The sequence below is a fragment of the Globicephala melas genome, chromosome 4 (assembly GCF_963455315.2).
Source record: "Globicephala melas chromosome 4, mGloMel1.2, whole genome shotgun sequence".
In the NCBI taxonomy this organism is placed as follows: domain Eukaryota; kingdom Metazoa; phylum Chordata; class Mammalia; order Artiodactyla; family Delphinidae; genus Globicephala; species Globicephala melas.
The window spans coordinates 97855729-97870571 of record NC_083317.1 but is presented as its reverse complement, the minus strand read 5'-3'; the positions used below and the strand labels follow the sequence as shown (position 1 = coordinate 97870571).

At 40.2% G+C, this 14843-nt stretch overlaps 1 protein-coding gene across 4 annotated transcripts in view; it reads right to left on the bottom strand.

The window, feature by feature from the left end:
• Positions 1-2774: 2774 nt before the first annotated feature.
• GOLIM4 (golgi integral membrane protein 4) overlaps positions 2775-14843 on the bottom strand; it is an 80665-nt gene continuing 68596 nt past the window's right edge. For all 4 annotated transcript variants that reach the window (XM_030864082.3, XM_030864116.3, XM_030864075.3 and 1 more), the window contains 3 exons: positions 14625-14693; positions 4818-4898; positions 2775-4483 (listed from right to left, as the gene is read on the bottom strand). In XM_030864082.3, coding sequence (XP_030719942.2) covers positions 4334-4483; positions 4818-4898; positions 14625-14693 — 300 coding nt within the window. In that variant the 3' untranslated portion in view covers positions 2775-4333. The remainder of the gene's footprint in view (positions 4484-4817; positions 4899-14624; positions 14694-14843) is intronic.

The window sequence follows — 14843 nt, the reverse complement described above, 5'->3', positions numbered from 1 at the left end:
AAGGTGAGACCTAAAGCAATGAGCCAGGGAAAGGAGAGGAGAGTGAATAGTGATTGAACAGTGAATAGTGTTTGGGGGTAGCAAATTTATCATAATAGAGGAGAGCATGGTGATTTAAAGGAACTGAACGTTAGTCAAGTATTAGTCAGGAATCTTCAGGTGGTGAGTGGCAGAAATGCATTTCCAACTGGCTCAACTGAAAAAGCAGAATTTACTGGCTCATTAATCAACCTGTGGGTCTACTTGGCTGGCATCAGGGATAGCAAGACATGAAGACTAAAAAAATGACACAGTTCTCTTCATCTCTGCCCCTGCCTTTTGCTTGTCTTTGCAGGTGAGGTTTATTCTCTACTTCTGTAGATTATTTTCTCCACACAACTGAGAAAATAGATACCAAGTGATGTGAATTTACAAACGGTAGCTTTGCTATCGAAAAGGAAGGAGAGGTGCTATTTTCCATTTGCTCCAGGCTGCAAAGATGTCAGTAATTGTGCAGGGTCTGAGGTTTACCTTACAAGCTAACAAGTTAGCCTGTCATAGTTACATGGATGCTGGCAGAAGACTCTAGACTGCTGGCTCAAAGACATGTAATTCTCATGGCACAGCGGGGCAACGTGTGAGCTTACTGTTCACATCAGTTCCCCCTTGGTCCCCTAGCATCATGGGGACGATGTGGAGCATCCCAGGTAGATGTTGCACCCACAGTGGGCTTGTGTCACCCCTAAGGATCTCTGATCTTAAGAAACTTTCGATCTTAGAGAGGGACTGCTAGCAAACCTGCTCAGATTTCACCCTGCAGGGAGACATTATCTTTATTATTCTAGCCAGGGAACAAAAATGTCCTCTGACCCACAGGGAATTAGTATCTCTAATGTCTGGCTGTTTGATAGGCAAATATCCTTGAAAAGATAGTCCAGGATAAAAGCTGTCACAGTATGTGTAGAAACACCACAGAGAATTGCCCTCCAACCAAAATCCCAGGGAAGGAATTGAATTGGTGTGTCTTGGGTCACCTGCCCATCTTGGATCAAGCACTTTGTCCCAGGATATGGGGTAATATTATTGGCTCTGGTCAAAATCAACTTCCCACCCAAAGACAGGAGTCAAGGCCGGTTACTAAGACAATGGTGCTTGACAAAGATGAGTCATATTTATTATGATTCAGAATTAGAGTACAAATTATAAGGCTGAAGAAGTAAGATGGGTTATGAAGAACTATGTAGTCATATTAAGGAGTTTGGAACTTTTCCTATGTGCAATAGGGATTTATTAAATAATTTTATAATGGGGGGTAGTGTTAGTGTTATCTTTAGAAATATCACACTAGCACAGATTTTAGGGATAGGAGAGGGTAAATGAGACAAGTTAGGGGACTATTACAATAGTCCAGGTAACAGATAACAAGGACCTGAGCCAGGACAGTAGGGATGAAAAAAATGGGCAAATGTAAAGATATTTTGGTAGCATCAATAGGGAGAGAAGACAGAATCAAGGACAAACTTTGCTTCTGTTTTGGGAAACTTAAGTGAATTGAGATTCAGAACCTAGAAAGAGAAGTAAGTTTTAGGAAGGAAAGAAGGCAAATTCAACTTTGAAAATTATAAATTTAAGGTAGGACGGGTCATAGAAAGCTTAGGTTGAGGAGATGGATTGGGAGATGTGTCCAAGACATGACAGAGAAGTAGGCTAGATAGAGAAAAGGCTCCAGGACAAAAGCTGAAAAACAGATATTTTAGGGGCAGGCAGAAGAAGAGATACCTGAAAAAAAAAAAAAAAAAAGTTGGGAAAGAGTAGCCAGGATGGTTAGAAGAAAACTAAGAATAGATAGTAGAAGGGAAGCCAAAAGAAGATAATTCAAGAGTAGAAATTGACCTTTTTTTTTTTTAAATGCTGTGCAACATGCCACACGACAATGTACCACAAGGTAATGAGAATTAAAAACAAAACAACTCAAAGCTTCAAGAAATCAAAATTCTTTGGTTGTAAGATAAGGAAGGAATTCCATCAAACTTAAAGGAGCACTGAGGGGATAAAGTGGGTCCTTTTTTCACATTTCTCACACTATGAAGGCATTCAGTAAGTGTCCATCATTTTCCTTTATAACAGTGAGTCACTGTGACCTCCACGTGGCTCAGATTATACTCTTACTCCTAGATCTTACTCAGTCACTCATAAATATCCAGTCATTACATCTGTACTAATGCAGCATTTTTGTACTCCACTGTACTTGGCCTTAAAAAAAGTACTTTTTTTCCCCTTCTGATTATGTCACTGGTACCAAATCCTTTGACATATGGGTTGCACCAAAAGTCACAGATTAATTGGCAAGGTAAATACAAGTGACATTTTATTGCTGCTCATCTCATTAAAGTAGATCAGTTCTGGGTGATTCTCTTTCACACATTAGGTTAAACAGCCCTATAACTTGGCGCCATACAGAGTAGAATGGTTTGCGATTGTTCCGTTTGCTTTCCCAGGGAGGATTCAGTAGTTTTTTTGTTTGTGTGTTTGCACATGACACTCTCTTACATTTCTCATTATTCTTCCTCCAGAACTAGCTCAAATAAAATAAAAATTCTTAGCTCTTCCTTTAGAAAAGTGGGGGGGGGGGCGGAACTCGTGCCAATCCAAGTCGAGAAAGATTGGGAAAGGCATTTTATAATTCATTAATATACATTGGTTCCCCTTAAAATTTTTTCCTTTTATGAAAAAGAACTGAATAATGTTACAGGATCAGAAACTAATAAAAAATCACATACTTTCACAGATTTATCACTTGCTTTTTATAGCTTTATTGACTATTACCAAGTTTCAAATAATTAAATACTGCAATTGGGACATTAAAAATACAAACTAATTTACCAAAATAATTGTATTCTGAATATTATGTACAATATTATACATTTTACATTACATAAAGGGTTTTTATACATAAAGGTAAGATTTGATTCATGATTACCGAAAACCCAAAATACATTTGAACAAAACATTCCTATGCATACATACATAATCACTCAACTGGGCTAATCAAAACCATACATGAGTGTGGTTATTAAAAAATAAAATTACATTCATACGATAATGGTAGAAATTGAAATCTGTTTTTATTGATTTGAAAGTACTATTATAAAACCACACACAGAAGAATGATATAACCTAATTCTATTTAGTTAAAAATCTTTATACTGGAGACTGCAATATGTCTCTATCCCATGGGAAATTTTTGATTTTTAATATTTTTATTTTAAGGGACTTGTATAATTCATAATCATTAAAAGTCTATCCATGGGCATAAAGTAGACCCATTCCCAGCACAGAGAAAAGTCATGAGGGTCAACCATACCACCATGTGTACTTTACCATATCGTTTTTGAAAAATACCCTATTCAGTTGTACAATTTGATATGTCTTCATATTCATGCTTGTCATCAGTGATTACATACAGAGGCACAGAGCTCACAGGGGAAATATATATTACTGTGGAGAATTAGATACTAAAACAAAGCTATCACTGGGTGACTACAGAAAAAAAAGGGGTGCTCACGTGGAAAATGCCACCCATACACACTAAATTAGTTATTAAACAAGGCGTCAGTCCTTCAAAAAGGTTAATACGCTGATGTGTCATACCTTGTTTGAATCCTGAAATATCTAAGTCTAGAATACTGTCAAGTGAGTTTTAGTTCTATCTCACATTTAAATTTAATTCCTCTCAAGAGGAATAGCTATGATTTTAAGCCAAACATTTTTTCTAACTGATCTGAAAAGCCTGAAAAAAATGTCTTTATAGCAAAAACGTCTTTCTAACTGTATGTCACTCTGTCCATGAATCTTATGCTAGAGATACACAGACTGGTGAAAATTCTATCAGAACTATGCATAAGAACCTCGGAAAGGCAGCAATTAGTAAACTGGCCATTCTCCTTAATGTCTGTACAGCATTTTTCAGTATTCTTTATCCTGCATTTCATCAAAGGCAAACAACAGAATGCTTGGAACATAGAAGACAGAGAAGGAACAAGTTGAAACATATACAAAAGCAATGTCTTCTTCAACATCACATAATCTATGAAAAATGAGATTCAGAGCCTAAGGTCTGCTTTATTGTTTTTCTTCTCGTTCATGTTTTGCTTGAATATAAAAAGAAGCTCTAACCTAGGTTAACAAAATATATTCATATAAATGTATGAGCATTTCTAATACAAAAGTTAAAAAAGAAGTCTAAATTCTTAATTTTTATAGTTAAATATCCTAGAGTTCAGTAGGCAGATTTATTTTTGAGCAGCTTGAAAAGAATCCGTCGGCTGAGCTCTGTCTGTGAAATCGGACACGGCTACATTTCAGCTCTTTGCCGAGATTTCTCAGCAGCAGCGGCTCCGTCCTCCTCCTCCTCCTCTTCTTCCTCGTAGTGCTCCTCTCGGCCTTTGGGGTGGTTGTCATCTCGAACTTCTTGCTCTTCTCCATCATTGTTTTTCTCATCGGCCTTGAAGTTAAAAAGAAAAAAAAGGAAAACTAAGAGAGAGGGCACAGAGTTAGTGGTATAAATAATTCCCTCTAAAAAAAACACCCCAAAAAACCAGTATGAAGTTACTCATTTTTGGAGAAAGAAAACAAGAAAAATGTTCCAACAGGCGAGAGTGCTACAGTCTTTTCTAATCTTCAGGTTGTCACAGATTTTCTTAGTTCTAGGTTGGCCTGTTAAACTCTACGGCACCTTAGATGTACCCACTGGTATCTTTCCAACTATACATACGTATCTCCCATACTTGCGCGCACAGGCACACAAGCGCAATAGAAATAGGTAGATCTACGCGTACATTTTCATCATTTTCACCGTAGGTCTCTTCAGCATTATGCTCCAATTCCCTTTTTTTCTCCTCAGTCAAATCTTCCTGAACCTAAAACAAACCAGAGACATCAGGTGACACCCTGATCATTTCAACACTTGCAACAACATGTTTTGATTTCCCAAAAGTTCATTCAAAGCAGCAGAGACAAAATCAAACTAAAAATAAATCTGAAAAGAAAGTCAGAGATTTGACTGGTCTATTAGCCATGAAGAAATGTATAATACACCTACTACAAAAAAATCAATGTGATTCAGAATCTAGGACCTTTGTGTTTCTGATTTGTTTAACACTCCAAGTATAACACCTGAAGAAATTCACCTTATAAAATTAAATGGGAGAACTGTTGGAAGTCTGAAGGCTCTGACAGAATGTAAGTTCTTGTAAAAACAGGAACCATCTGTCTTACTCAACTAACTGCCTTCCATGCCTACATGCGTACTTGGCACACTGCAATTGCTTAATAAATACTGTTGAATGAAATGAGTCAATGAATGAATCAATGCAAAATATAGCTGCTCTGTAAAGGCACAGAAACCAGGCACCACTACCTATCTATAATAGTTATTAAGCTACCTCAAATCCCTACATCTCTTTAGTGTTCTAACACATTCCTGTTTTAAGTAGTTTTCTTCGTGTATGCTACTACTATTATGTGTCATTGATTCCGATTGTTTTTTTTCAAAATGCAAATCAAAGAAAGCATCCAAATATTTTTGCGAAATAATCTCTATTTAACGATCACATTCCACACAAATAGAGGGTAAAATATTTTCTAACTTAACGATTCTGAAAACTATACATATGCCAAAAGGTTTAAGTCATTTGAATACATTTCAAAAAATCGCTGACTGCCAATTAAGCATAATGCAGTGTCCAGGTACCAGAAAGAACCCTGATCTCTCTGAGGAGAGCGGCATAAAAGTAAGTCTTCTTGAATAACACACAAAATTACCTAATTTTGGGCGGCGGGGTGTATGTGTGATAAATATCCCAGAAATGGGCAAGGGGAGGAAAGTATGCAGGTGTTATAATTAAGGAATGACTAATTAAGGGCTGCCTCAAGGTGTCCAGCCCAGGTTCAGCAGGATGAACTGCAACCCACCAGACTCACTTTGGAGGGACCCTGGCCTGTTAGGAGCTTACAAAGATGACCCTTCAGAGATGCCCTAACAGAGCCCAGCCTTCACGAACCTCTTCTAACCAGTCAATTGTTGGCTGGACTTTCAGCCCCTACACCACGCTGGCACCAAATAAATACATTGTGGGGACAGGTATAGAGTATACTTTGTATTCATGTGTCCTGGTAGAGCAAGCTATAAAGAAGACACCTCTGTTTTACCTGCAGTTTCTATCAGTGGCCAATGACATCTCTTCTGCCCTTAGTCATGGAATCTCATCACAGCATTTCCCAGGACATTGTAACGAAAACAGTGAAGCACTTATTTCAGACTATATTAAGGTCTCACTAATTGAAAACTGCCGAAGTGTCCCCAGTCAATTTCCGTGAACAGACGTGTCTTCTACAGCCTTAATAATGAAAATATACTAGTGAACACTAAACATGCTTTAGTTGGGGTTGGGAGGGAACTGCCTTGAAACTGTGGTATGGTGAAAAGGACCAGTGTTGGCAAACTTTTGCTGCAAAGGGCCAGAGAGTAAATATCCAGACTTTCTTGGCCATAAGGTCTCTAGCAAATACCCAACTCTAGTGCAGCAGCAGCCTTAGACAACATGTACACCAAAAGGCATGGCTTGTGTTCCAATAAGGCTTCACTTGTAAAATAGGCCCAGGCCTTTAGTCTGCCAGCCCCCTAACGCAGACCGTGGGGTCAGACAGACCTGTGTTAAAACCTTCGCTCCTCAACTCTCCAGGTTGTATGGACTGTAAGGTCACTTGTTTTTACTGTGAAGATTTTCAGGCACACACAAATAAAGACAATAATTCAATAAACTCCGTACAGCCATCACCAAGGCTCAAAGGTTACCTCAGTGTTGCCACACTTGCATCACCTATCACTTTTCTTTATTTTCTGATGAATTTATTCTTAAAATTCTAGATAGCATGTAATTTCACCCCTACTCATCTCGGAATGTATTTCTAAACACACTGGACTTTTCTTATATAACCATAATGCCATTATCACGTCTGATAAATAATTCCATGGTATCATCTAGTGTCTAGTCCTTACTTACATTTTCCTGATCGTCTTAAATATGTCTATTTATAGTTGGTTTGTTCTAATCATGATCCAAACAAAGGCCACATCTAACACCATTTCCGCTCCCCTCTTTTTCCCTTAATGCTATCTTGAATTGTTGTCCAGTAAAATGACCCACATTCTGGATTTATTTGCTTCTTTAAGGTATCACTTAACTCATATTTTTAGCCTCCACATTTCTTATAAAAGGAAGTTAGCTTAAGGGCTTGAATGAATTCAGATTCAATCTGCAAAACAAGGACTTTTCAGAGGTGATGCTGTAGATTTCATATTTTCATCACATCAGGAGGCATATAATGCTTGTCCCACTTTTAGTGAAGCTAAGGTTGGCCAGTGAGCTCAGATAGCTACAGCCTGATCCCTCCATGGTAAAATCCCCTGACCTCCACCTATCTGGTGATATCCACTGATGACTGCTCTTAAATCAACTGTTTTAATTAGGAGTCACAAAACGGGTGACTTTCTAATTCCATCATTCCTTCTGTATTGACTAACTTCTATAAAGAAAAACTTGCCCATATCAGCTCTTTAGTTACTGTGCTTAGTATATTTAATCATGGTAGCTTTTAAAAGCAGACCTGGGTAGGGTCTAATCATGGTTCTAACAATAACAAGTTGTGTGGCCTCTGAAAACTTATGTAACCTCTCTGAAGCTCAAATGTCTTATCTGTCAAAGAAAGGGTTAGATAAAAAGCAGTGATTTTTAATTTTCTCTCCGTGTGTGGGGGGGGTGGGGGACGGGTAGGGGGAGTCATGGACCCTTTTAACAGTTTGGTTAGGAAATCTTTAGTAAATGGGCATAGGTATACATAATTTTGCATGGAAGTTTCAGGAGGTTCAGACTTCCCAAAGTCTAGCTACAGACCTGACCTGTCGTAGGCGTGCTTCTCTAAACAGTGTGCTCCTGAAACATCAGTATCAGCTGGGGGGCTTGTGAAAAACTCCAACTCCTCTACCCCACACAGATAGGATCAAAATCTCCAAGGGTAAGGTCTAATCCAGGAATCTGTACTTTCTACACACTTTCCAAGGTGATTCTTAGCCACAGCAAAGCCTGAGAGCCATTCGCTTGAGTGACAATGAATGTCTCTGGCTAGAGAGATAAACACCTGTTTATGAGTTCTGTCTTGTCTTCTCTTGGAATCTATTGTAGGAAATTTAGGTTGTTGACCAGTTGTCAATATAATCTGAGGTGGGAACCACTGATTTAAATTACTTTTTAATTTAGGGATTGCACAAAAGAAAATTTTGTAGTTTTTCAAATTTATAAATGTACCTTTTCTATTCTAGTAATATATGCTTCATGTTTGGGGCAAAAGTAATTCAAATCCATCTTAAAGGCACTGCTGAAATGGGACCAAGTGATATGGAGTTTCTCATTTTAAAATATGCTTACACTAATAACCAGAAGCCAAATGCGACTCTTTTACAATGTAGACACGCCAATTATGTCTTCCACACTTGACCCTCTTTACTATCGTGCTAAAGCCGACGCAAACATTTTGTTAAATATATTCCTACACCGCTCCTCATTACTCATTACTGAAAGCTAATGTTTTAGGCATTTTAGCAATGGTCCCTATGTGATGTGGCAAAGTTTAATAAATAGCGAAAACTAAACAAGATAAAACAGATCTTCTGAATCTGAAATGGGCTTTGGCTAGCTACCCAGTCCCTGTATGTATTCGCACCTTTCTCTGATGCATCAAAGGTGTTACGGGATGAGCCAGGAACCAGAAGGCTGCACCTAAAGTAGTCAAGAATCCTGGAATCCAAAGAAGTGTATGGGATGTGACAATGGAAGGGCCTTCCAACAATGTCCACTATGGTGGTGAACACCCCTGCTTACCAGCGAATATTTAATAGGAGAGTTTCTGTTATCTGGACAGCTTCTTGATGTGGTGATTCACAGGCTGACATACCACTAAAGGGAGCCAGGAAACCCTGTACCTGCTCTTGCGTGAGTGTTCAGATCAATCTGTTTTCAGTTAGACGGGAGAAACTGAGCACTCGGGTTTTGCAAAGTGGTCATTTAGTCTCTATATATTTTTAAACATTTAAATAATTTTGGGAGAGGGGGAAGATGGCGGGGAGAGGGGGAAGATGGTGGAAGAGTAAGACGCGGAAATCACCTTCCTCCCCACAGATACATCAGAAATACATCTACACGTGGAACAACTCCTACATCACACCTACTGAACGCTGGCAGAAGACCTCAGACCTCCCAAAAGGCAAGAAACTCCCCACGTACCTGGCCGTGTGGATGAAAGGCTCTTGGTGCTGCAGCCAGGAGTCAGTGCTCCGCCTCTGAGGTGGGAGAGCCAACTTCAGGACACTGGTCCACAAGAGACCTCCCAGCTCCATGGAATATCAAACGGCGAAAATCTCCCAGAGATCTCCATCTCAACACCAACACCCAGCTTCACTCAACGACCAGCAAGATATAGTGCTGGACACCCTATGCCAAACAACTAGCAAGACAGGAACACAACACCACCCATTAGCAGAGAGTCTGCCTAAAATCATAATAAGTCCACAGACACCCCAAAACACACCGCCAGATGTGGACCTGCCCACCAGAAAGACAAGATCCAGCTTCATCCACCAGAACACAGGCACTAGTCCCCTCCACCAGGAAGCCTACACAACCCACTGAACCAACTTTAGCCACTGGGGACAGACACCAAAAACAACGGAAACTACGAACCTGCAGCCTGCAAAAAGGAGACCCCAAACACAGTAAGATAAGCAAAATGAGAAGACATTAAAACACACAGCAGATGAAGGAGCAAGATAAAAACCCACCAGACCTAACAAATGAAGAGGAAATAGGCAGTCTACCTGAAAAAGAATTCAGAATAACGACAGTAAAGATGATCCAAAATCTTGGAAATAGAATAGAGAAAATGCAAGAAACATTTAACAAGGACCTAGAAGAACTAAAGATGAAACAAACAACGATGAACAACACAATAAACGAAATTTAAAATATGCTAGAAGGGATCAATAGCAGAATAACTGAGGCAGAAGAACGGATAAGTGACCTGGAAGATAAAATAGTGGAAATAACTACTGCAGAGCAGAATAAAGAAAAAAGAATGAAAAGAACTGAGGACAGTCTCAGAGACCTCTGGGACAACATTAAACGCACCAACATTCGAATTATAGGGGTTCCAGAAGAAGAAGAGAAAAAGAAAGGGACTGAGAAAATATTTGAAGAGATTATAGTTGAAAACTTCCCTAATATGGGAAAGGAAATAGTTAATCAAGTCCAGGAAGCACAGAGAGTCCCATACAGGATAAATCCAAGGAGAAACACGCCAAGACACATATTAATCAAACTGTCAAAAATTAAATACAAAGAAAACATATTAAAAGCAGCAAGGGAAAAACAACAAATAACACACAAGGGCATCCCCATAAGGTTAACAGCTGGTTTTTCAGCAGAAACTCTGCAATCCAGAAGGGACTGGCAGGACATATTTAAAGTGATAAAGGAGAAAAACCTGCAACCAAGATTACTCTACCCAGCAAGGATCTCATTCAGATTTGATGGAGAAATTAAAACCTTTACAGACAAGCAAAAGCTGAGAGAGTTTAGCACCACCAAACCAGCTTTACAACAAATGCTAAAGGATCTTCTCTAGGCAAGAAACACAAAAGAAGGAAAAGACCTACAATAACAAACTGAAAACAATTAAGAAAATGGGAATAGGAACATACATATCGATAATTACCTTAAATGTAAATGGATTAAATGCTCCCACCAAAAGACACAGATTGGCTGAATGGATACAAAAACAAGACCCATATATATGCTGTCTACAAGAGACCCACTTCAGACCTAGAGACACATACAGACTGAAAGTGAGGGGTTGGAAAAAGATATTCCATGCAAATGGAAACCAAAAGAAAGCTGGAGTAGCAATTCTCGTATCAGACAAAATAGACTTTAAAATAAAGACTATTACAAGAGACAAAGGAGGACACTACACAATGATCAAGGGATCGATCCAAGAAGAAGATATAACAATTGTAAATATTTATGCACCCAACATAGGAGCACCTCAATACATAAGGCAAATACTAACAGCCATAAAAGGGGAAATCGACAGTAACACATTCTGATATTTATAGGACATTCCATCCAAAAACAACAGAATATACATTTTTCTCAAGTGCTCATGGAACATTCTCCAGGATAGATCATATCTTGGGTCACAAATCAAGCCTTGGTAAATTTAAGAAAATTGAAATTGTATCAAGTATCTTTTCTGACCACAATGTTATGAGACTAGATATCAATTACAGGAAAAGATCTGTAAAAAATACAAACACATGGAGGCTAAACAATACACTACTTAATAACGCAGTGATCACTGAAGAAATCAAAGAGTAAATCAAATAATACCTAGAAACAAATGACAATGGAGACACGACGACCCAAAACCTATGGGATGCAGCAAAAGCAGTTCTAAGATGAAAGTTTATAGCAATACAATCCTACCTTAAGAAACAGGAAACATCTCGAATAAACAACCTAACCTTGCACCTAAAGCAATTAGAGAAAGAAGAACAAAAAAACCCCAAAGTTAGCAGAAGGAAAGAAATCACAAAGATCAGATCAGAAATAAATGAAAAAGAAATGAAGGAAATGATAGCAAAGATCAATAAAACTAAAAGCTGGTTCTTTGAGAAGATAAACAAAATTGATAAACCATTAGCCAGACTCATCAAGAAAAAAAGGGAGAAGACTCAAATCAATAGAATTAGAAATGAAAAAGGAGAAGTAACAACTGACACTGCAGAAATACAAAAGATCATGAGAGATTGTTACAAGCAACTCAATGCCAATAAAATGGACAACCTGGAAGAAATGGACAAATTCTTAGAAATGCACAACCTGCCAAGATTGAATCAGGAAGAAGTAGAAAATATGAACAGACCAATCACAAGCACTGAAATTGAAACTGTGATTAAAAATCTTCGAAGAAATAAATAATTTTAAAGCACACATAGTACTTTTTGGCAATGTCACAGTTTGTCTCGTTTGCTCATAAGGATATAAAAAATCTGTAAAGTAAGCAACATGAGGATGGGCTCACCACATGAATGTCTTTGACTCTAAGGATCCCAAATAGTAAACAATGAATGTGTGTTAATAGCCATCCGTCTTTATGTCTCAGAAGGATAACACTGTTGCACTCAGATAAGAGAAGGCAGGGAGAATGCACACTTGTTTTGGGTCCTCTACTCTCATAGTTCAATCAGTCTGATGGGCTGTACCTCTGAACAGGTATAACCCTGGCAAGATGCAGCTCCTCCCTAATGTGACAGAAGTCAGGCTGACTGTGGGCTGGAAGGGAGGGGACCCGACGGCAGCAATGGGCCTTACATCCCAGGGGTCAGCTGAGGCAGTGGAAGACTCTGAGGCTTAAGGAAGATAAGAATGATGCAAATCACACAGCGTTTTATGGTTTTCAGTGCTCACACACACAGCACTTGTAAACAACACGCTATGTGTTCTCACGTATTGCATCCCTCTTTGTTTTTCTTCTTTTGCTGCAGTCTGCTGAGAACTTTGTCTCTGTTACTAGTCCTTGCCTGATACATGGAAGTGCTTCTCCCTCCTCAAGGGAAGAGCTGAGAACAATGGAAAGAGGTGGGAAAATCCAGTAACTAATCACCACAGGAACTACCAGAAAAATATAACACAGCCTGAGCAAGGGGCGCTTAGCGGGCAGAGGGGAAAGGTACCCAGGAAGAAGAGAGGCACGCTGGTCTTCTGCTGAGAGCTCACGTGGCAACCACCCTAAATGAGAGGGCGTGGTGACCTGGAGCCTCTGTGTGAGGGTTGGGAAGTGGGGACGGGGTGCCACAGCTAGGAGCTCTGGGCAGGAAACTAGGGGTCAGGCGCAGGGAGGGGGAAGGGCTCCAGTCAGTCAGGCCCCCTGAGGGAGGAGGGACAGCGGCCTGGGGAGCAGATGCCCGGCGTCGGGCACCAGGCTCTGCCTGGTCATCATCCTCCTTCCCTCCCGCCTCTCTGCCTTTGTTTTCTTTCTATCTTTGATCCCTCTTGGATCCCAGGATTTCTCTCTCCACCTTACCTGATAGAATATAGAAGTTAAAAAAAAAATCAGTAAATACTGATTAAAATTTTATGTTTACCCTTCTGAATTTTTAAAAAGGAGCCAAGGTGAATCTCTTCTCTTTTAATCTCCCAAAGATTCCTGGCATCTGACATAATGAAACAAAGTACTATTAGTCTAGACATCCTGTGACAAGAGAGGTCCAGATGAATATCTTTCTCTTGCCAAACGTCTTAATATTCAAGGCTGCTGGGTTCTCTAACACTCTCTTCTGATAACACAGCTCAGGGGCTTCATTAGGATGAACAGCAGGGTGAGAAAAAGGAGAGAGAATACGAAGATCAAGCCAGGTAGACTGCACGTGACTAGAGGTGTATGTTGCCAATGACTGCAAAGAATGAGGTTCTTTTCTGTTTTCCCGGTATAAACACAAATTTCAGCATCAGCCCTGAAAAGCTGATAAATGCAATCTAAACGAGGCAGCAGACCTAGTCAAGGGAACCATGCCCGTGAGTGTGGCAGCTCGTGCCTTCTGAGCAGGCTCTCAGGGGTTGTGGGGGGTTTGTTCAGGCTGCCATTTGTCCGACCTCTCCTGCCGTTCCCCTTAGGGTCAGAGCCACACATCTGCAAGAGGCCTGGCTGAGAGGTGCCTCTGAACCAGGGCTTTAATCTGCTGGTCCATTTGCTGGTCCAGAGAGAGACTGAACATGGGGCCTTGGCCTCATCCGTATCATATTCCCGAGAACTGAGCTTCAGCGGTCCATACAGTACCCCGCCGTGACTAACCAGCTACAACCAACAGCGTTCATCAGTCAATTACGTGATTGTGGCACCAAGGCAGATGCTCTATAAACCTAATTAACAACGATATGCCAGAGGTTTACAATAAGAAGCAAACTAAAATGAAATGCTAAGAAATTCCACCCAAGTGCATTTTACTCAACAGAGCTCCTTACATATTTTTCCTTTGCTTCTTTGTTAAACTTGATTAAGATGCTAAATTCTTAGAAGGGCAGAGGCTAAAAGGAGAGGCTATAAAATTTTTTAAGTGTCTGGGGGTGCCCCTGTGACACAGGCACTGTGACCATGTCTACAGGGAAAGTCTCTGGGGATAGTCCAGACCCTCAGTGTGCAGAGCTTTGTTTTTCTTTCTTGTGAGGGAAAGAGACGGGAGAAAATATTCTTACAAAGATCACATAAACCTAAGTTCGCCATTTCTGGAAGGCCAAGTGTCTTCTCAATTCAAAATTTCTAGGGTAAACCAGAGAGGAGGATTTTATCACCACATTTTTGCTATCTTCTAACCAAATGTCTCCACAGCCTTGGTCCGTTTCCCCTTGAAACCACCCTTCCTTACCCAGCCTACGGCTCTCTGAACCTTTCTACAGAAGCCCGCGCGGCCGAGGTTTGTTGCAGGCGAGCGTGAGGCCCCAAACAGTCTGGCCTCCTGCCCTCCCCCTTCCTACCTCCTCTTCCCCCTCTTCCTGGTACTGGTCATCCACATTGTCCTCCTGCTGGTCTGGATTTCCTGCCATCTGTTGAAACAAAAGGGGAGGCTCAGGTTACCGAACACTGGAGATGGGTTGTCCAGTCCTCTGGGACAAAGAACAGGCAGGCCACCATGAAGATTACACTTTCAATGCATCAGGGGCCAGGAAATGATGACTAACCATTCTCAACACAAA